This window comes from Cynocephalus volans, chromosome 4 (genome assembly GCF_027409185.1).
Source record: "Cynocephalus volans isolate mCynVol1 chromosome 4, mCynVol1.pri, whole genome shotgun sequence".
NCBI lineage: Eukaryota > Metazoa > Chordata > Mammalia > Dermoptera > Cynocephalidae > Cynocephalus > Cynocephalus volans.
In genome coordinates, this window is record NC_084463.1 from 40060749 (window position 1) to 40084542 (window position 23794).

The 23794-nt window shown below is 46.2% G+C and overlaps 1 protein-coding gene across 1 annotated transcript; it reads right to left on the minus strand.

Moving 5' to 3' along the window:
- Positions 1–7540: 7540 nt before the first annotated feature.
- Positions 7541–7954, minus strand: LOC134376037 (histone H3.1-like). Its single transcript, XM_063094731.1, has one exon. The coding sequence runs from the start codon at positions 7952–7954 to the stop codon at positions 7541–7543; it is 414 nt and encodes a 137-aa protein (XP_062950801.1).
- Between the last annotated feature and the right edge of the window lie 15840 nt (positions 7955–23794).

The window sequence follows — 23794 nt, forward strand, 5'->3', positions numbered from 1 at the left end:
TGAAAGTGGCATATTTTAGGGTGGCATGTCCTGATCCATTCAGCCTCCTGGGGGTTTCATGTGACACATGATCACTCAGGAGGCCAGTTCATGGCCTCCACCATCTGGAATGCTTCAGTGATAGGGTTTGGGACACACTACCCCAAATACACATCTTTGGCATAAGGATTATTTTAAGCTGATTATTTGAGGAAATAGCCAACACAGAAGAAACCCTAAAAAGAGAGTAGAAGTTACCCTTTTGTAAGGGAAATTTATATCTATAATGAAAGTCTCCATCTGTAAGGATGGCTCTCTCTTAGCACCAGGAAGAAGGTGACTAACTCACTAGAGACTCTTAGTGAAAACAGCACTGACTGAGCTCTGCGTAATGTTTCTTACCTGTGTTTAAGGTGCTTTTCCTGGCCACCTATCCAGAACTAGTCTCCCCTTTCTTGGTTCAGAGAAAGATGGTTATGTAAGTCTGAAGTCAGAGCCACTTCTTGGAGATTTACTCTTGGAGATTTTCCTGAGTATCTCCCATGTGTACAAAGAGGTATGTGTGTTATTAAACTTCTGTTTTTCTCTTGTTAGTCTGTCTTGTGCCACAGGTAGGCCCAGCTGAGAACTATGAAGGGTCTGGAGAAAATTATTTTTCCTCCACTTGATATAAACATATTTTTTTCTTTTTTAAAATTTCCTTTTCTTTTCTTTTTTAAATTTTAAAATCATCCTTATTTTTTACTGTTTTATTTCTTGTGGTTTTTTTCCTTTTTTCCCTATTTATTCTACTCTCCATATACTGGTGCCTTTTGAACCTGAGCAATAGGGCTCTGTGGTGATATTTAATGGCATCTGCTCGATCTTGCTATGAACCTAAAACTGCTCTTAAAAAATAAAGTCTGTAAATTTTTTTTTCTGGTTTGGGAGCTCCACAGACAGTGCATCAGGGAAGGGGAGGCCACAGCAGGGCCTTTTTGGAGGGTCCTGTTGGGGCTAAGGGTGAGGCTGGTGTGTGGTGAGGGTATGGAACTTTCATAGCTAGAACTGTCCATGGACTGGAGCACAGCAGGAAGCTTCTAGAAAGAATCCTGGAACCCTCCTGTTGGCCTCACCCTCTGACCCTTCTTAAGGGACAGCTCATGGTGACCAGACAGCCCCCACCATCCCAGCCCCCAGCCACAGGCTTCCCACTGGGCATGAGCCACTCCACTCCCCATGGCCATCCTGTGGTCTTTGCATGAGATGCAGGTGGACACCTGCCATGAGCTGGGCCACAAGCCCTTGGGCCTGAAAGATAATGTCATTGCCCAGATCAGAGGGTGGTCACAGAACATCATAATCTAATGAACACACTTATACGGTGCCTGGCACATGGTGGGTCCCTGTGTTCACTATCTGTGGTGGGCTGAATTTTGTCCCCTCCAAATTCATATGTTGAAGTCCTAACACCCAGGACCTCAGAATGTGGCTGTATTTGGAGAAAGGGCCTTTAAAGAGGTGATTAAGATAAAAGGAGGTCATATGGGTGGGTCTTAATCCCATAGGACTGACGTCCTATAAGGAGATTAGGACATAGACAAGCACAAAGGAATCACCATGTGAGGACACAGGGAGAAGACACTGTCTACAAGCCACGGAGAGAGGTCTTAGGAAACACCAACCCTGCCTACACTTGGATCTCAGACTTCCAGCTTCCAGGACTGAGAGACAATGAGTTTCTGTTGTTTAAGCCATCCAGTCTGCAGTATTTTCTTATGGCAACATGAGCAAATGAATGTACGTTCATTACAATTAAAATTAGCATGTAGTATTTCTTTCTTTTCCTCCCAGGTTTTGGATTTCAGGAACAAAGAGCATTTCTTGACTGTTGCTCTGGTGGATGAAGCTGGGAAGGGTGAGAAGGCTACAGAACTGTTGTTTGTGGCGTTTATCGTGTGTGGAGAAAGCCAGATGAATACAGTGGGGGCTGAAAAGAACAGAGGTGGGAGACAAAAAGATGGATTAGTCTGGCACTGGGGCCACAATCTTATTGGATCCTGGGGCCCCTGCTTTGTGAGATATCCTAGTAATAAACATGCCATATACTTGAAACCAGATTGAATTGTCATTTCTGTTGCTTATAACCAAGAGTTCTAAGAAACAGAACACAACCTTTAATGTAATAGACAGTGGCTGGATCAGTTTATTCTAATAACAACTGCAGAAGATAAAGGACTTTAAATGAAGGCATTCTAATTCTAGCACACATGGTGAGTCCCAGTGGCCAGTGCCCAGGGTTGTCCCATCAGAGGAAGGGCAGCAGCTGTGCTAGGGGTCCACTCTGACCTCAGGTACATCTGTGCCTATTGGGCAAATATAACAAAAAACAAAATCTCTCCCCAACCCAGAAAACCCCTCCACAGAGGGAGAAGAGAAAGAAAACCATTTTATTTTTGAGTAAGCATTAAACCAGAACATCATGCGCATCACAGGCAACTCACTAAGAGACTGAAAAGATGAACAGCAACCTCACCCTTTCATCAAGTTGAGTGGCTACCACCCATTCAGTACCTCATGGAGCTCTTGCAATTCAGAGCCAGGTGACATCTGAAGTGAGGCCCATCTCCTTCCAGGCAGCTGGAAGATGGAGTGTTGTCATCACCTCTCGTAGAGTGACTGAGATGCAAAGGATTACTCAGAGCTCACGTATGCAGAGCACTGAGAGGCCTGAAGTGTCTGTCTGCAGGGAGAACTCCTTCAAGAGAGCAGGGTCCCAGGCACAGCACTGGGTCAGGTTTTCTCTCAGCTTTTATTGTACAGGCAAGAAAGTTACAGAAGAAACACGGGGTTAATCAGTCATAGTGAAAACAAACAAACTGGCTACATGACAATCTTCATTAAAGCAGGTGTAACTTAAAATAGTTCAAGCAGTTTACCATCAAAAGGAGTAATAGAACTAAGCTATGTGACATACAAAAACAATGAAATAATCACTATAGCAGTGCTTAGCTCCCTAAGAAACTCCAAGAAACAGCTGAGGGTAAGATGTGGAACATCCCCCAACCACTAACTAGCAGAAGAGCCTTGAAGGTTTTAGTTCACATACTTTCCCATTATTTAGGTTTAGCTGCACCAAGGGCAACTGCCCCCAGAGCAATCACTTTTGCTGTGTTTCAATTCTCTTATCTACATTGAAGACTTCAGTCCTGTGAAAGTTTTTCTGGTTTTTCCCAATCTTAGCATTTCCATGTGTTTTTCTAAAGAGTTGGGCTATGACTTAAACTACAGGACTTTAGTCCTGCTAAACTAAGGACTTTGGTCCTACTATGCTATAGGCTATGGCCCTGTGAAATACATGTGTTTATTAATGTCAGTGTCCTCCACAAGGTGCTGTCTTCCTCGATGGTTATGAAGGAGATCAGAGTGTGCCATCCCAACATATGCTGTGAGTACACAGGCACGGGGATTATTTTGAGCTGAAGACAATTGAAGAAACCTTCTTGGAGCTTCCTTTAACTAAAAGCAGAAACTTTGAGAAATGAGGACTTCCGGAAATCTCCTCTCTAGGGGAGTTTTTATGGCCACGCAGAAGATGGAAATTCTGCACCAAGAAGAGTCTGCACAAATAATCCTCACTAAACAACCCTTGTCTCCTATGCATGCCCTAGTCACCTTCCCATAATTCATCACCTGTTAAAAATGGTATCTGAGTGCCTGAGCCTAACAGCATCGTTGGTTTTTAATTTTTCTCTGAAGCCTCCGTGCATGTAAAATTAAAAACTTAAGATGAAAAGTGCATGCTTTTTCTCCTGTTAATCTGGCTTTTGTCAGTTTACTTTGTAGGCCCCAGTTACAAACCTAAGAAGGGAGAGGATTTTTTTCCTTCTCTACAATTACATTTCAGAAATAGCTCCAACGTCCTTCAGGATATATTCCTGAGGTGTCACACTGGCAAGAGGTTTGTTTAGCCATTAACAAGATTTACATACATTTGAATTTGAAAAAGACAGAGAATGGGGCTACTGGTTTGCTCAGTTGGTTAGAGCACTGTGCTACAGTGCCAAGGTCAAGGGTTTTGATCTCAGTGGCAAAAGAAAAAAAGAGAAGGACAGAGGATGAAGTTCTGAAAGAAAGGGTTATATTTGCCCTTACAGGGTCTCCGCCTGTTCCTCGCCCTCCCTCCCCACCCCACCCCCAGCAAAATGTGGATATTCAACAAATACTTGCTAAAATACTGCATCAGCCTAGTATTTCAGTATTAATGTTCTGTTAGGGACCCCTGGTTATTGGGCTGAGATGCTATCTTTCCTTTATGGTAAAACAATTGGAAACAGCCTTAATATCCTGAAAAGGAAACACTATAAGATCATTAAGGAGAATCAGAAAGCTCTTATGTATCCTGGTAAGCTGTTAGGTTTACTAAAAGACAGGTCAGACAACATATATGCACATTTCGGTAAAAAGTCTAATTAGATGGTTGTATATGCACCTCTTGAAAAATATACAAGAAACTCCATCTGAAGGGAAAATTAAGGGCTGAGAAACCCCCTCCAATTGAAAAAGATTCAATTTTCACTATATAAACTCTTGAAATTCTTAAATCTTATACCATTTCTATAGATTGTCTTTTTAAAAATAAATAAAATTTTGAAGTGAAAATGTCAGCCATGTCAATTCGGAAACCAAGTCTAAACAGGTACAAGGTGGCTGTGCCTTCACTGTGACAGTCAGTGGCACTCTTTCAGTGTGATGCTGCTCCCTCCAGCCCCCATGAAGTTATTAACATTGCAGAGAAGACGAGAGAAAGAACCAGGCACTCCTGAAAAATGGTGTGCTCCATTGAACGGAAAGGAAGACGGGCCCCCGGAAACAGGACAGCAGGGTCACGGCATCTGTGTTCAACCCTGACTCCTAGTCAGGAAAGTCCATTGTGTCGTGTAAAGACAAATCCAGGTTGTGACGGACTGAATGTCTGTGTTCCCCTGAATTCCCTATGTTGAAATCCTAACCCCAAGGTGATGGGGTTAGGAGCTGGGGCTTTGGGAGGTGATTAGATCATGAGGTGGAGCCCTCAGGAGTGGGATTAGTGCCCTAATGAAAGGGACCCTAGAAAGGGTCCTCACCCCTTCCACCATGTGAGGACACATGAAGAAGCTGCCATCTGTGAACCAGGAAATGACCTTGAGAAACAATCTGCTGGCACCCCATCTATGACTTCCAGCCTTCAGAACTGTGAGAAATAAATTTGTATTGTTTAAAAGCCACCCAGGCTATGGTATTTTGTTATAGCAACCTAAACAGAGTAAGACAACATAAGACAGATTAACAGGAGAAAAGCATACATATTGCATTTTTATATGTACCAGGGCACCTTCACAGGAAAATGAAGACCCCCAAAGTGGTTCGGCCTACGTGTTTACATACCAGGTTGAGCAGAGTAGTGACTTGTAAAAAAGTAACTAAATTATATGAGGCTAAAGGAAGATATAAGTTATTTTAACAAGGTGTGTATTTTTCTCAGCCTCAAGTCCCCATCTCTGGTGATAAGACTCTTTCTTGTCTCCTGGTATAGGACCGGCATGTTTCCCATGGGAGTCAAGTCCCCTGCTTTCAGGAAGGAAACAGAAGTGCCTTTTTAAGTGCCTTTAGCTCAAGGTAATCCACATGCCCACCTGGCATGTTTGGGGTGGCGTATTCTTTCCTCTGATGCCTAGCCCTCTTTTCCTTCCATTGTTTATTTTCAGGGTTTCCGCTGCATTCTGCTTGTAAACGCTCCACTCTGAGGCTGTCTCTGTAGCATTCAGGGGCTCACAGAATTCAGTAAAAGGGGAACAAATGTCTACATTTCAGCTTACTATTCCCACATGAGTAGGACCGGCAGGACAGCAACAAAGGCCCCAGTCCTAATAGTTTCATAGTTTTATAAAAATGATTCAAATTTTACAGGTGGGACTAAATTGGTTCTCATGACAAACACTTGTAAACAATTAACTTAAAAATATTCAAGCAATTGTTTCCTACCACAGAGGGCAGCGTTACTTGTTCTGTATTTAGAAGCTATTTCCTGAGCGACCCCAGTTATATCACAAGGGGGAGAACCTGAGCCTCTCCTCAGTGCTCTCTCCTCTTCCAGCTTTTCTCAAGTCATCTTCTCCCTGCACCACCAAGTTGGTGGCATGGTATCTGGAGAGTGAGAGGGCATCCCCATGGGGCCCAGTGGGTACATCCCTGTCCTTGGCCACCCTGCCCAGTTCTCAGCACGACTCTCCAGCTTTGGGTCCACATGGTTTTGAGTCAAGGATTCACATGGGACCTGACATGCATGTTGCCTGCAAACCCCTGGATGCAAAACCCTTGCTGGGCTTTATCAGTCCTGCTGCGCTTCCTGGACAGGTCCATGTCTTTCTGCTCAGAATTAACACTGCCTAGTGCAGAGCTGTGCCCCTTCGGCACAGACAGTCCTGGGATGTAACACAAATGTGTGTGTTGGAAAGGCTTCCTTGAGTACTATATTAGTCTGCTTCTGTTTATAACAGTCTCTGCGTACTGTTTTCTGGACAGTCCTTCAAGGATTTGTCATCAGCTAACTTACGTACATTCTAAAAGTGGAGATTTCAATTGTGTGCATACTCATTTAGTTGCTATAGCGTTTGAATTGAGTCGGCAGGATATAAGCCGGGCTCAGAGGCTTCCAAATCCCACTATTGCATTCTGAGAGCCTCTTACTCACACCCCTTGCTATTCATAAGAGCACTTTTTACTATCATTGCTTCTACATGCAATACAAGCCTCCTTCACTCAACTGTAAGCCCCTGGAAAACCGAGTGGCCAGTGACAGTAGGGAATGGATTTTACTCTGTGTTCCTAGCACCAGACAGTGCCTGGCTTCCATTAATTTAATAAAGCCTTTAGTGAAGAATTGTAATTTGTACCAAAGAAAGAAAATTCTTACATCCGTATCCTTACAGCCACTCAAGTTATCCCGACCTAAACTCCACTACTGGGTTCCTGGCTAACCACCCTGGTGACAGGATTTCTCCTCAAATTGTTTCCTCGCCCCTCGTCCCCAGATTATCAGTCTACAGGTCTGGGAGGCCTGTTTCAACGTGCCGGCATGTGGGCCATCCATGCCAGACACTGCTCAGGAAGTTAACTACCGGGGTAGAGCAGCTCCTTCCACTTACGCTGTTAACATGTGACTCTGGACTTCGGGCCTAACTGGAGATGGGCTGAGAACACACATGCCTCTAACCAGCCCCACAGCAGATGGGCCAAGTTAATGCGCCCCACTCACTGGCACTAAGCCGAGTTAGCGCGCCTAACTAGGCTGCCTTCTGAACAGATGCTCCAGTTAGTGCAGACAATTAGCGGGACTCGTAACCTAATTGGCATCAGGCAGAGTTACCGTTTATTACCTAATTGATAAGCGAACAGAGGGGACAGAACCGGCACCGACAGCCGGAAGATGCCCCCTTGACACCCAGAAACCCGCCATGTTACAGCCACTTTCTGTCCCAAACGCGTGGCTCTGAAAAGAGCCTTTGGAGTGACAGGACCTCAGGGCGACCGCCCGTGGAGCCTATAAACGCGTCCCGCGGAGGCGGCGCGCCAGCTGTATGTCTCTGAGCATGAAGGTGCCACGCTTGACGTGGATGGCGCACAGGTTGGTGTCCTCAAACAGCCCCACCAAGTAGGATTCGCAGGCCTCCTGGAGCGCCATCATGGCCGACATCTGAAAGCGCAGGTCTGTTTTGAAATCCTGCGCGACCTCTCGCATCAGCCGCCGGAACGACGGTTTGCGGACCAACAGGTCGCTGGATTTCTGGTATCCGCGACTCTCGCGCAGCACCACCGTCACGGGCCGATAGCGGTACGGCTTCATCACGCCGCCGGTTGCCGGGGCGCTCTGGCAGGCTCCCTTCGCGGCCAGCTGCTTCCGCGGCGCCTTGCCGCCACCGGTCGAATTCCACGCCGTCTCCTTGGTGTGATCCATGACCATGACGGGACCCCCGCTGCCTCCGCTCCGACTGGCACGGAGCAGTTCAGCGCTCTCGCTTTTATAGAGCCCGCAGCGCTCCCATTGGTTGGCCGCCGGGTGGCGCGACGGCAGGCTGTGCTCTGATTGGCTCTTGAGGCGCTCTTGCTGGGCGGCCTGCCCTTTATATTCTCGCCTCTCAGTCCTGGCCACGACAGCTGGCACCTGCGTGTTGGGGGTTGTTCCGGGTAAGCCAGAGCACTGGGCGTCATCACTCGCTTGCAGGCTCCGTCATTTAGTCTCAGAGCTCCCCTTTCTCTCCCTCCTCTCCACGGCTGGAGCCCGTGAAGAACCCTCCAGAAGCTAGCACAACACATTCTACCTTTGCGCACTGACAATGTTGAATTTTCCCCAGCAATGAGATCCTGAAAAACAGCCACAGTTAAAAGAAACCCCCAAACCCTTAAGACCTGCAAAGAACCCCCTTCCCATATGGTCCAAAGGAGGCTCATTATGCTGAAGGAGTTAAAAACATGCCTTTCTGGGTTCCACGGTTTAACTCTGTTGGTTAGGACCTGCTGCTGGTAACACCAAGTTCTGTGGGTTATGATCCCCATACTGGCCAGTTGCCAAATAAGTAAATAGAAAATATGCCTTCCTGTCATATTGACTATTTTGAGGTAGAGACACTTGAGCGTACACACGTCAGCACACGCACACCCAAAACAGCAGGTGCATAAACATCGCTTTGACTTTTGTGCTGTTTCTTAAAAGCAGAAGATGAAAGATGCTCTCCCTGTATTGGAAGGAAAGTTACATCGTTCCCAGCAAGGACAGGAAGTTGCAGCCCAGGGAAATCTGTGCAAATCTCGTTAAACTAACCCTTAGTGACTAGGAAGACCTAGTCACTTTTACACAATTGCTCTTCTTTGTTCAACCTAGTTTATGAGTACTTAGATCTAGTCACTTCTCACCCAGTTAACCACCCTAGCCCAAGCCTCTTTGCCTTATCAAATTCCACAACTTACTATTGTTTGTCCACCTGCTCCTTTGGGCCTTCATTTCCTTATAAAGGCTCCTGTGCCACGTAAAATTCGTGAGTAACCGGCCTTCTTTCCGGGCAGGGAGTGCTTGTCAAATTGGTATTGGCATTCTGATTGGCTGACATCCCACAGGCGTTTTATCCAATTAGAGAGCCGAACTGGCATCAGCTAATTTAAATGTGTGATTTCATCCAATCAGATGCTAGCTTTATCTAAGTCCTCATTTGAATATGAGCCATATAAATAGGGCCATTTGTGCTAATAGCTTTTTCTAGTTAATTGCTATCTCCACCTGCAATATGTTTCTGCACCCGGGAAATGTGACTGTGAGTGTGGGCTGCTGTGCTTTCCCGGTGGTCCCCTTCAGCAAGGCACACAAGTCCTTTCACACTTGGAATCTCTCTGACTTCTGCTGCTGCGTCTTTCTTACTCCATCTGGAGAAAGTCCTTTGCTTTTCAGGTTCCTGTAATTAGATTGGGAAATCCAGGCTACTTGTTGCATGTTAAGGTCTGTAACCTTGATGACATCTGCAAAGTCCCATTTGCTGTGTGACGTATTTACAAGTCCCAGAGACTAGAACATAGACATGTGGCAGGGGTTGGTGATGTATTTAGCTGTCATTACTGGAATTACTGGGGATAGATAATAAAAACAAAGCTCGTACCTTCACAGGCGGGTTTATACGTGTTGATAGGATTTACGTCCTCGCCATGAGCACACACACACGGCTCAACAAAAAGGGATGTAACTTCACTGGAAGCGTTTTCAAGAACAATGTCACAATGAAACGGGGTGTGAGGAAGAACTCAATGCAGAAGTCCACGGTGCTATTTTGTCTGAGTTTCTCAAGGGCAGGGATGTTTCCTGTCCCCTCAGAGTGTGGTTGAATGAATGACTATGGAGCTATCGGAGACATAACAGATATTAGGGTTCTGTGTGGATACAGCACGCCTTCTACAGCAGAACATGTCTGCTCTCAGTGAAAAGAAATGAAGACAATAATGAAATCACAGCCTCCTAGAGTGTATGTGAAACAGTCGAGGGAACTTCAAAAAGTTCATGGAAAGATTTACATTATCTTTCAATACACATCTTTGAAGTACTCTCACATGCATAGCCATGACTTAAACTATGACCATATGACAGGGTCATGCCAAATAAGAAGGTGACCTCAAAGTCTTTGCAAACTGACTAAAAAGAACAAAACTAAAGTGCTAAATGAGTTATTTTTCCTAAAAATATATGGAAAATTTCAAACATATAGAAAGATAGACAAAATGATGAAACAAACCAGCAAGTGTCAGCCTGAGACCAATTTTGACTCGTTTATTTATTTATTTGGGGCACTGGCCAGTGAGGAGATCTGAACCCATGACCTTGGTGTTGTTAGCTCCACACTCTGACCAACTGAGCTAACTGGCCAGTCCTTCACTCATTGCTACCTCTACCCTCCTCTCAATTATTTTGGAAAAAAATTCAAAAATTGGGTTATTTCAGATGTAAATATTTCTCTGAGTTCTCAGGCCATCCAAGTCCACTGAAAGAATGTAGTTCAATATTTCAGAGGTATAATTAATGGCATTCATCAACAAATGACAGATCCCGTCTTCTAGGTGTGCATCAGAAACAGTCTTTCTCCAAGAGTATACCACACAGAGTTTATGGTCATGTGGGTTTTCAAAATGGCAATAGCAGAGCAATTTTATGAGACCATTATCAGGAGCAAAGTGTTTTCTCAGAGCCATGGTATATGAGTTTGCTGGGGCTGTCGTAAGAAAGTACCGCGGATTGCGGGGTTAAACAACAGAAATTATTTCCTCACAGTTCTGAAGATTGGAGGTCCAAGATCCAGCTGTGGGCAGCTCTGGTACCGTCTGGGGCCTCTGTCCTCGGCTTGCAGAAGCATCTTCTCCCGTGTTTCTCACACTGTCTTCCCTCTGTGCAGGTCTCTGTCCAAATTCCCCTTTTTAGAAGGACACCATGTGTATTGGATTAGGGCCCATTCTAATGACCTCATTTTAACTTGATGACCTCTGTAAAGATCCTATCTCCATATAAAGTAACATTCTGAGGTGCTGGGTGTTAGGACTTCAACATATAAATTTTGGGGGGACACTTTTCAGCCCATAACACGTGGTCACTATCAATAACATCTCATAGAACCACCACAAACAAAGCAAAATGGACCCTAAAATCAGAGCTTTCAAACAAAACCCCTCGTGGCCAGTTGCCTCAGATATGCCCAGAGATTCCTCCCTCCTGCTGTTCCTGCCAGAGGCTGCGCCCACCCCTTGCCTTACTGACTTTCTTGAACAAATGGATTCTGGCAGAAGTGATGACATTTCTGAGATTAGGTTATGTGGCTTCCCATCGTGGGCTTTCTCTCGCTCTCTCTGGGGAAGCTGGTGTCATGCTGTGGGCAGCTCAGAAGAGAAGTCCACATGAGTGAGTCCAGAAGCCAAAAGTCCCACGCAAGTGCTTGGGAGCAAATCTTGCCCAAGCCAGGTTGGAGATGACTCCAACCCTGGAGGCACCCTGATCACAGCCTCCTGAGAGGCCACAGGACCCAGACACACTGCATTAAGATTCCTGCCTGTCAGACAGACACCGTGAGATAATAATACATGTTGGTTGTTTGTGTTCAGCTGTTAAGATTGGGGGTAACTTCTTATGCAAATATTTCCTCCGTTCTAGACCAAGATTAGCCATATGATGGATCTCTGTTTGACTAGAACCTTGGGTCATATTGTGTGATACGAAAATTCACCTTAAGTAGCTGCCTTTATGCTGCTGTAACAGAATACAACAGACTGGGTGATTTATAAGCAACAGAAATTTGTTTCTCACACAGTTCTGAGGCTGGGAAGTTTAAGGTCAAAGTGCTGGCAGGTTCAGTGTTTGGTGAAGGCCTTGTCATACATGGTGCTAAGTGTCCCTACATGGCAGAAGAGCAGAAGAGAATGAACCCACTCCTTGTAGCTCTTTTATGAGGTCCCTTGGTCCCTTGTCTTGTCCATGAGGGCTCTGCCCTATGACTTACCACCTAAAGTCCCCACCTCTTAATACAATCAACATATGAATTTGGGGCGACATATTCAGACCATACCACTAGACTTTGCTCTCTAAATCAAGTGGTTAAGCAGTGAAACCCAAATTTTCAAGCAGTTTGTTTGTTTTATTTATTTATGTTTTTGGTGGCTGGCTGGCACAGGGATCGAACCCAGGACCTTGGTGTTAGTAGAATGCTCTAACCACCTGAGCTAACTAGCCAGCCCCAAGGAATTTTATACCCAGTGATTAGAAGAAAGTACATTGTATAATAGTTGGGATTTCAAAATAATGTCAGTTTTATTATCGACTCCTAAACAGCTCTAGTTTATCAGATCAGGGCCGTGGGTTCCTAAGTCAGGCAGCTTTTGGTGGTAGCTGCTGAGAAACAAACAGTTCCACAGACACAAACAGGCACTTCCTGCCCATGGCCTGTGGGGGCTGCAGGGCTCTGGGCTCCGCTCGGCTGGATGTGTTTCCTGTGCCTTCTCATTCAGGGGCCCCAGATCTTGCAGTCGGCAAGTGGCACTCATCCCACAAGGATGAGGCAGGCAGTATTTGCTGGATGATATTAAATCTCAGAGCGTCCAACTCTTTGCCACAGGAATGCACTACCGTTTTCTCCATTCCACACTGAATATACATTACTTTTATTTTTATTTTATTGTGTGGAGGGTGGCTGGCCAGTACAGGGATTGAACCCTGGATGTGGGTGTTATCAGCACCATGCTCTAACCAGATGAGCTACGTGTCCAGCCCCAATGTGCATTATTTTTGAAGGGTGGCCAAACACACCATCCTGAAATATGCCACGTCGGACTTCTGATCAAGATGGCAGAATAGATGGTCCCCAGTTTCACTCTCTCCCACAATCAACCAATTTACAACTATTAAAAATCAATCACAGCCAAGCTGGGTCTGCTAGAGCTCAGGGGAATAGGAGGAGAGACGTACAGAGCGCATGAAGGCAGGAGAAGCCACGATGAGAGAAAGAAAGGATCACTCCGACTGTTTCAAGCCCCAACCACTTCAGGTCTAAAGTTGGTGAGCACACAGAGCAAGGGCTGGCAAAAGCCACAGCTGTGCCCTTCCCATGAAGTTGCCTGGAGGCAGCAGGGGAGAGGAGGGCATTGAAGGCCCCCAGGCCAGCAGGACCACTAACAGGGTTCCCGTGGACTCACATAGGAGTGAAGAGCCACAACAACTGAAAAAAAGAGCCACTCAGAGGCCAGTGAGTCCTTGCAAGGGACCAGTACATGGCCCGTTCCATGGGAAGAGTTTGGAGTTCAGGTGGTGGGGGAGACAGGCCCACCAGGGGAACAGAGGCACAGCATGGACAGCTTACCTGCCCCCCAATCAGCACAGGACCACTCAGTGGTGACTGGTTAGGAATGTAGAACTGCAGGGGGTGCAGTGTGATGAGAAGACTCAGGCCCAGACCAGAGTTTCCACAACCCAGGTGTATCAGACCTCATAAAACCCATTAGTACATACGAGGTCAACAATTAAAACCTGAGCTGCACAAAAAGCCTTCCCCAGACAATCGGCAGCAAAGCAGCAATTTAGCTCAAGCACAGGGCTCAAATGCTGGTTCCCACAGGAAGTTCCCTCATTTTAGAAGTAAGCAAAGGACAACAAATTAGTTCCAATGCAGAATATAACTGACAGGAGCAGCAAATAATGCAATGCAGAACTGAAAGAAAAAACAAAAAAACTCACAGATCAGAGACAAAGTTCTGATGTTAATCAGTAAAGGTCTAGCACCACCACAGAACAACTATTAAACCTAGAAGGACTGGAAGCCCCTTTAGCTCCCAAGCTGGAGTCGGGGGAGGGCCAAGGGCCTCTGTATCCAGCCCAGCATTGACCACCAAGCTGCTGCCAGAAGTGCCCCAGGCTCCCAGAGTTTGGGGGAGCCACACACCCCCAAAGTCCACATCCGGCCCCGCTACAACTGAGCCACTGCTAGAAGCCCCCTGGGCTCCCCTGCAGAATGTGGGGGTGCCACGGACCTCGATCACAACCCTCTGCCTCCTTCCTCTCTTCTAATCAGTCCAAAATGGCCAATACTTGATTAATAACTGACAGCTTCTCTCATCTTTGCCCCCACATCCAACTTAGGACCAACCAAAGAAAGCCAAGTATGTGCCCCTAACCAGTCACATAAGATGCCTCACTTGTGCTTAGCTTGTGTCCGAGTCTGTTTTGTGCTGCTAGAACAGAATACCACAGACTGCGTAGTTTATAATGAACAGAAATTTATTTTTTTTAAAAAATCCACGTTGGCAGAAGGGTTATTTTGAGCTGAAGGCAATTGAGAAGAAGATGCAAGAAAAGCTCTCTGTCCTCCCCCTACTTGCCGAAATGCAGGGCATAAATTTACAAAGGTGTCCCCCTCTCTTCTCTACCAGGCAGGACAAAAGTCATTCATCTGAGATGACTTTAGACCCTTATCAGCCAGAAGACAGCACCACAGGGATCCACAGAACAAACTCACTAACTGACCTGCTTCTACCACTAGTTCCCCACGTATTCGCTTTTCTACAATTTGCTGCCCCAGAAGCTCAAAGTCCTTTTCCTTTGTCTCATCGCTTCTGTAAAGATGGATTGTCCTGCGTTGCAGATGCTGTATAAGCCAGAGATCTAACCACCTCTTCGAGAATTGCTCAGCTCCGGGCATCTCCCCTGTGTACATAAAATATGCATGTGATGAGACTTCGGTTTTCCTCTTGTTAATCTGCCTTTTGTTACAAGGGTCCCCAGCTAAGAACCTGGAAAAGGTAGAGGGAACATTACTTTTCTTCTGCTACACTCTCCTCCCAAGAAGGACAGCCAAAAGTCTCATGTCACAACAGCACCAGGCTTCAAGTCCAGGATCTGACCTTGACACTAAGATGACAAATTCCTTGTCCTCCTCTGCTCCCCAAGGAATGATGGAGAAGCAGAGTGGGACAATTTGGGAGCAACTACAGTTTGTGACAGACAGGAACGCAGAAAGCTGGCAGTCACTGGCCCACAGGGAATCTGGAAGTTTTCTGCAGGAATGTTGCTGGGTCCCCCACTGGGTCCCCCTTCTTGGTTAGGCAAAGGCTCTGCCCCTGGAACATTCCCTGAGCGTGGTTCTCCATGACTCCTGGTGTGCCTTGGAAAGGTCTTTATCCAACACCCTCGGTCTCAGCTAAGGCGGGCTTTGGAGGATACGCTCTCCCCACGGGCCCAGCGGCTTTCTCCACCTGCTTCATGCTCATGGAAACTTGGTGGCTTCAAGGTCTTTTTCTATCTGTGGATCAATCAGAGTCTCTTTTAGTCCAGGCTAGGAGGGTGCTTCTGTTCATGCAAAAATTTAGGAAGAATTGCATCCAATGCCAGCCAGCTCCAATGTGGCAACTCCCAATGCTTGTTGACAGCTGGGCCTCTCTCCTGCTCTCTGGATTTAATTCCGTGAACTTAGAGCCTTCAGGTCTTCTTTAGCCAAGAGATTTTTTTATCTGGACATTTCATTCCTGTGAAAACATTTATTGGGAGCCACATGATTCAAAGCAAACATTTGAACAGCGATGAAATAGCTGGACTGGAGACTTGGTTTTTGGGTTTGAGACTTTTCTCAATAGTCACATCTTTGATTTGCAGATTGCTATAGCATCTTAATTTGTCCTGCAATACCTGTGTGATGGTTGATTTTATGTGTCAAATTGACCAGGCCATGGTGCCCAGCTATTTGGTCAAAAACCAGTCTAGATATCTCTGTGAAGGAGTGGACCAAAATTAAGGCTGCTGAGGTGAAATGTGAGGATCGACCTGGGAAATGTGAGCGAAATGTGAGGGTTGACCTGGGAAATCAAACCAACAAAGTTGGGAAGTGTTCTGAAGTCTATTACAACCTGAAAGATTTTATGAGAAAGTTTGGAAAAGGGAGGGGGACTCCCCACACCAGAGTTGTCCCATTTCGTTGCTGGGCAAAATACAGAAGGTGTAACCCACAGATTACAGCACAGGAGCAAAAAATGTCTATGTGCAGGACGAAGCATCTTTGTACAGGATGATGCTTTGGCTATTCTTAAAAATAACTTGGTGTCTTACTTAGAGTTAGGAGGCTGTATATTAATTGGTACATCAATAATTTAAAGAACTTACATGAATTCTTTGATTAAGAACAGGATGTCTCACCCAAGCCATGAGGCCCCCTTCAAGGCAATTGATATTTTTGAGATCTGCTTGTGTAGCTGAGTCAGCTACAGGTCACCAAAGGTATATTTTTAGATGTGATTCACATTTACAATCAATAGACTTTGAGTCGAGCAGATTGCTCTCTGTAATGTGGGTGAGCTTCATCCAAACAGCTGAAGGCCTTGAGAGCCAAGACAGAGGATTCAATGTAGAAGAAACAATTCTGCCTCCAGACAGTAAAGGTGAATTTTGGGTGTCAACTTGACTGGGTTACAGGGTGATCAGATATGTGGTTAAACATTGTTCTGGGTGTGTCTGCGAGGGCATTTCTGGATGAGACTAACAATTGCATTGGTGGACTGAGAAAAGAAAATTGCCCTCCCTAACGTAGGTGAGCCTCGTCCAATCAGTTGAAGGTCTTAAGAGAAAATACTGGGGTCTCTGGAAAAAGAAGCCAGCAGATGGCCAGCCAGATAGCCAGACTTGAACTGCAGCATCAACCCTCACCTGAATTTCCGGCCTTCTGGCCAGAGATTTTGGATTTACCAGCCCCATGATTGTGTGAGCCAATTTCTTAGAATAAATCTCTCTCTGTCTATCCTACTAGTTTTATTTGTCTGTAGAGCCCTGACTGAGAGGACCTGGAATCTGCCTTTTCTCTTTTCTCCTTCCACACTAGTTGTTACAAGCCAAATTCTTTTCTGTGCTTATCATGTTTTTGTAATACCATAGCACAAGCTACTAATAACATCCATTTATGCTGCGCTACTAACACTCTACAACCAAACTCCTCTGCTCAAAACCACAGTGCACTGGTGGCATTTTTGCCTTTTGGATATTGCATGTGATGGTCTCACTGCACAACATGAATGTCTGGGTTTCCAGCCTGTCTTGAGTTTCCTGCCATAAGTTGTAGGAACCTGCTTCCCTACTAGTCATTTCTGTGTGATAAGGCTGCATAAAAACAGCCCCAAACCCCAGTGACTTACAGCAGAACCCTGCGTGTTTCACAAAAACCACAAGCTATGGGACTGGAGAGTAGGGGGCTTACACCAACACACTTTTCTTCTCTCAAAGTTTTGGAGGCCAGAGGACTGAAATCAAAGTGTTGGCAGGGTGGGTCCTGGGTGAGAATGGCAGAAACGTTCAGCTCAAATGACTCCATCCAAACCCTATGCTCTAAAACACTTTGACCAAACTCTAGCATCCCTTTCCTAAGGCTGCATTCCTGAATGGCCTTGTCCCCTTCTGAGTTCCTGTCTGAAAAAGCTCAGGCTACTGTCTTCGTTCATCTGGGATGCTGTAACAAAACACCATGAACTGGGTGGCTTATAAACCACAGACATTTATTTATCACAGGTCTGGAGGCTGGGAGTCCATGATCAAGGCATGGCAGATTTGGTGTCTTGTGAGGATCCGTGTCCTGGCTCATAGGTGGCATCTTCTCACTGTGTCCTCACATGGTGGAAGGGGTGAGACAGCTTTCTGGGGTCCCTGTTATAAGGGCACTAATCCCATTCATGAGACTCCATCCTCATGACCTAATCACCTCCTGAAAGCCCCACTAATCCCATCACATTGGAAGTTAGGATTTCAACATAGGAATCTGGGGGGACACACACATTCAGAGCACAGCAGCTGCCAAAAGAATTTCTGGTTTATTCTAGCCAACACCTAAAGGTAGCCTCCTGACCTTCTTTCTCAGAGCATTCAGTTAAAAACAAAAAGCTTACTATTGTGTGTGCTTTTTCTGTTGCTTTGAGATGTCTATGTCTCCTACAACCTGGAGAGTCTTTCTCAAGAAACTGAGAGCCATTCCTTTGAAATCAGGACAGCTGGGGCTCAATGGAAAGGCAGATTCCTGTCTTTGATAGACACAGATGGCCTCATCATGTTTGCATTGACTAATCCTTTGTAATTTTTCACCTGAGCTTCCACTTGCCTCCAATCCCTCTCTTTAAAATGCCCGATCACTGCTATGCAGATCGGACTGGAGCTCAGCTCTTTCCCCTACTGCAGCAGCTACTTCATGAAAATCTGTTTTTACCACTTGGACTGATGTCCGGCTTTGTTTACCTTTGACACAGGGGACGTAGAGGAGAATCTTTCCTCACCTCTTCCAGCTTTGGGCAACTCCAGCAATACCGGGCTTGCGGTCGCACCACTCCGATCTCTGCCTCCCTCTTCGCGTGGCTTCTCCTCTGTGTGTATCAACACTCCCTCTGGCCCTGTAGGGTCCTCCAGATCCCCCTGCTCTTTTTCTCTGTCCTGACCGAGAAACACAGGGTGCCTTGATGCCTCTGTGACCGGTCAGCTGCATGTTTTCATAGCAGGGTTGAACCCAAGTGAGGGCCTTGAACATTCCCAGGCACTGATAAAGGTGTTTAGGTTGTTGCTGAAAACACTGAAGATCAAACATGTGGCTAAATACAGAGAAAGTAACCTTGCCCCTGAGAAAAATTCCTTCGACCTTCCTATAAACCTCATAACCCAAATCCTGTTGCAGACGTACCTGGATGGAGCCTCTCTTTTCCTGCCAGTCTCAATGAAGCCATAGCCCTGTGCAGCAGGTCACCTGATAAGTACTTTGGACTGATCACCCTGGCGTTCAGTGCTTCTTTCTTTGGGATCCCAATCGGCTCCATTCCAGGATAGCATGGGGCAGTCCCCTGTAGGAACTCCCTAGGTGCCAGTTTGGGGTGACTCCACTGTAGGTTCTGCTGGATGGAACAGCCTTTCACCTGGAAAGGGTCATATGATTGCACTTAGGGCTCACCCAAATAATCCAGGATAAGCTCCCCTGTCAAGATCTTTGACTTACATCTTTTTCCAGATAAGGTGATATCCATAGGTTCTGGGATGAGGAAGTGAATATATCATTGGGTGACTATTTTCTCAGCCAACCACACACAGGTCCATGGGGAACAGAACAGGAAATATTATTCTTGGGGAGTGAGAAATGGGGTGCACAGTTGGGGGATATTTGCTAAACTCCAAGTAGACCAGTCCTGAAACGTGATTTGGGAGGTGGAATGTGGAATGTGGGGCAAACCCATCTCCCACCATGATCAAAAATGAAGAGAAGGAAAGAGCAGACGGGTGACCTTTCTTAAATTTGTATTGCTAAATGCGGTGATCCAGATGGAAAACCCACACACATACACACATGCATATGCACATAGGCTATCTGGCTTTGCCAAAGAGAAAGGCCACATATGAGTTACGTGAAAAAAAGAAATATTCATATAATCAGTGGTGCCCAAGAATCACGGTTCTACCTCATGTTGATTCTTGTTGGGTAAAACCAAATGGAGGACAAAACAGCCAGGAATCTGTGGACAATAGTGCGTGATGCTGATCTCAAAATCAGGGGTACACAGATCAGTTGCCTATTTGTAGATATGCCAATTAACATCCAACATAGTCCAGTTGCCCTGTGTTTATGTGAAGAAATGCAGATAGCACAACCATTAGGACCCTGAGCCCCCCAAACAGAAGCAACCATGCCAAAGTCACAGTATTTTTTATAAAATAACTCTAACATGTTCTTTCCCTCGAACAGTTTGTTACAGCAAGTGTGCACGATTCACCAGAACCACTAGGTTGAACTGAGCATCTGCTTTTAGAAATGTTTTTTCTTTGTGTTTGCAATGTTGCTATGGACTGAGCCTGTATGCCCCCCTCCCCATTTATTTGTTGAATCCTAACCCCCAGCGTGATGGGATTAGGCAGTGGGGCCTTTGGGAGTTGATTAGATCATAGATGTGGCGCCCTTATAAAAGGATTAGTGCCCTTATAAAAGGGTCCCCAGAAAACTGCCTATCTCTCTCTCTGCCGTATGAGGTTGCCAGAAGAAGTCAGCAGTCTGCAACTGGAAGAGGGACCTCACCAGACCCTGACACTGCTGGCACCCTGATCTCGGACTTCCAGCTGCCAGAACTGTGAGAAGTAAATGTCTGTGGTTTGAGCCCCCCAGTCTATGGTATTTTTGTTATGGCAACCCAAACAGACTGAGACAAATGTTCTCACTTAAGGGTCAAAGGCATCAAAATTGTCATGGAAGGACTGTCAATGATCAGAATGACTTTTTTTCCTTCTTTTATTTTTATTTTTTAATTGACATAAAAATTCTATATATCTATGATGCACAACATGATGTTTTGAAATATGTGAAGATTGTGGAATGGCTAAATCGAGCTAACTAACATATTCATTACTTCACATATTTGCGTGATGAGAACATTTAAAATCCACTCTTAGCAATTTTCAATACATGACCACACATTGTTATTAACTATGGTTATGTTGTACAGTAGATGTCTAGAACTCATTCATCCTGCATAACTGAAACTCTGTATCCTTTGACCAGCATCTCCTTCCCCCCACCCCCAACCCCTGGTAATCACCATTCTACTCTCTGCTTTTATGAGTTCAAGTTGTTTAGATTCTGTATATAAGGGAGATCGTGCCATCTTTGTCCTTCTGTGACTGAATTATTTCACTTAACATAGTGTCCTTCAGGCCCATCTGTGTTGTCACAAATGACAAGATTTCATTCTTTTTTGTGGCTGAGTAGTATTCCATTCTGCAAATACACCATATTTTCTTTACCTGTTCAGTGGACGCTTAGGTTGGTTCCATATCTTGGCTATTGTGAACAGTGCTTCAATAAACATGGGCGTGCAGATATCTCTTCAACATACAGATTTCATTTCCTTTGGGCATATACCCAATAGTGGGATTGCTGGATCATGTGGTAGTTCTATTTTTAGTTTTTGAGAAACCTCTCTGCAGTTTCCCATAATGGCTGTACTAATTATCACAATGACTTCAAAGATCGATATATGTCCACAGGATAGACACGTACATGACCATTAAAAGGGAGCACAGTAAACACGAGAATCAGGAACAGCTGTTCATTCACTTATAAAAAATCACAGGCAAAACAGAAGTTGCACTTTCTCCCCCTACCCTCACCCTCTATGGACACTCAGCTCTTCAATTTAGTCTATAATACTAATTTTCCTTAAGAGCAACACAAACTCCATGAAACGTAGTTTAATCCACGTCTTGAGTCAAAACACGAACAAAAACCGAAATCCCATGATAGATCTGAAATAGTTTTTTTGCTATCAGAAAGCAAAGAGGCTTTCAACAATTTTAGGGGCTGTCCTAAAAGGACAAAAGAGACATTTAAAAACATCTCCCAAGGGCCACAGCGTGATCATTTGAGGATCAAACGCCACGAATAAAAACGGTTAATCAGAACATGCTTAGTCTATAAAAGAAGAGTTAACATACGGAATTCCGATCATAAGACAAGAAAAGGACGGAAATAAGATTGTGTTGAATTTTTATTGATTTGGTAAAAAGGAACGCGTTGATGCATAGGGGTGTTTTGGGTTTTTTAAAGCATATGCCTATTTATAAAGTTTAGATATGGACGTGTGTCTGTCTGTCTAAGCAGGAGAGAGTGAACAAAACCCTGAAAGCCCAACAGCGCCAGGGCAAGTGACCGTGGGAAGGCGCGTGGGGAAAGCCAGGCTGGGCCGGGTGCGCGCTGAGGCTGGCGGACCTGGGCTCTTTCCATCCGTGTGCGCCCGGGAACAAAGGCGGCCTGTAACGCGCCACCCCCTAGCGCGGGCTTTTGGAACCACCCGATTAGAGAACAAAGTCGACTTTCAGGAGGAGCGAACCGCAGCCCTTACATCTGGGGAATCCGCAATCCCGCGAGAAATCGGTGACGTGAAGCGTGTGAAGCCAGGAGAGCGCCCGAGATGCGGAGCCGCAGCAGGAGCGGCGGTCGGCACCAGGAGCCCGCAACCAACGTGGCCGAGCCTTTGAATCGACCCGCAGGGAAACGTCCTTCGGCGTTTCTCGCAATGAGTCCGGACTGCCTAGCGCTGGAATCCGGAGCCGGCAGCACCACCGGTCTCCCGACCCTCCGGGTGGCGCGCGCCAAAGCCCGTGCGCTGCGCTCCTGCGCTCCTGCAGCCTTGGATCCCCGCACCCCTGCGGCCGGGCACCCTGGCACACCGCCGCCCGTGCGCTGGGGCGCCCCATCGCGCAGGTCCCCAAGACCGAGCCCGACCACGACGGCTCGGCAGGATGCGCGAGGCCGGTGCGGAGGCTGCGGCCCCAGGCAGTGGGCCGGAAATGGCGTCACGGGCTCCGAGTGACACGAAACTTCAATCTCTTTTTACCTTTCAGCCAAACAGCGTGCGCTTTCTCCCCGATAGCCTCTGGGGACCGTGAGGAGGCCGCGCCTTCAAAGTCCCTTTGCAGTGGATTTGTTGCATCTCAGAGCCAGTGGGGGATGGGGTGGGGGGGTCGCACCCTCATACTTGGGTTCCTAATTTTCTTTTCTTGGAAACTTTCTCTCAGCCCAAACCGGAGTGTGCTCGTCTGACTCTGGTGGGAAAGGATCCGGTGCGGCGGGGTCGCCCGGCGGTGGGACAGGGCCACCCTCCTCTCTTTGGCTGTTTTGCCACTGGAGCTCAACTTAATTCCTTCTCTCCCTCCACTGTCTAGAGGGAGAAGAGTCCTTTGCTTAAAAAAAAAAAAAAAATCATCGAATCTCCGTTGAGCATCTTAACTGCCAGGCAGAGCTCTTCGCACGCACGTCAGACAAGAACGCGCCTCCTGGAGCCTACATTCCAGTGGGGCGGGCGGTGACCGTGCACGTGAGCTGGGGGCGCCGCGTCGCAGAGGTTTGCACGCTAAGCAGAAACAGGGCCCTATAAGCCCGTGGTGGCGCCCCACGGTGGAGATCAGAGCGGAAACTGGCAGGAAGAGCCGCAAGGCCCTCGCGGTGGGCGCCCGCACAGGACAGAAGGAGCTGGCGGTGGGAGGAGACCTGGTCCGAGGAAACGGGAAGGGAGGAACTCACAGCCCAGCAGAAAGACTGGGGCTTGCTTCGCTCTCTGAGGAATGTGCACCCTTTTCCTCAATGGCTGTACTAATTCACCTTCCCACGAACAGTGTGCAAGGGTTGCCTCTTCTCCACACCCTCGCCAGCACTTATCTCTTGTCTTTTGACCACAGTCACCCTAAGGAGAGCGGAGATATTTCACTATGGTTCTGATTTGCATTTCCTTGATGATTGGTGATGTTGAACGTTTTGTCATATACCTGCTGTCTTTGGAGAAACGTCTGTTCAGGTCCTCTGCCCACCCCACCCCCCGGCCTCCGTTTTTTTTTGTTTGTTTGTTTGTTTTTGGCAGCTGGCTGGTATGGGAATCCGAGCACTTGACCTTGGTGTTATAACTGCCCATTTTTTAATTGGGTTCTTTTATTAATTTATTTATTTTGCTATTGAGTTATAAGAGTTCCCTATATTTTTTGGATATTAACTCCTTATCAGATGTATAGTTTGCAAATATTCCTCCCATCCCATAGGTTGCTTTTAACTTTGTTGATCCAGCAATCCCGTCTCTGGGTATATACCCAAAGGAGATAAAATCACTATCTCGAAGAGATATCTGTGCTTCCATGTTCATTGCAGCCTTATTCACAATAGCAATATATGGAATCAACCTAAGTGTCTGTCGATGGATGAACAGATAAAGGAAATGTGGTTTATTATTATTATTATTATTA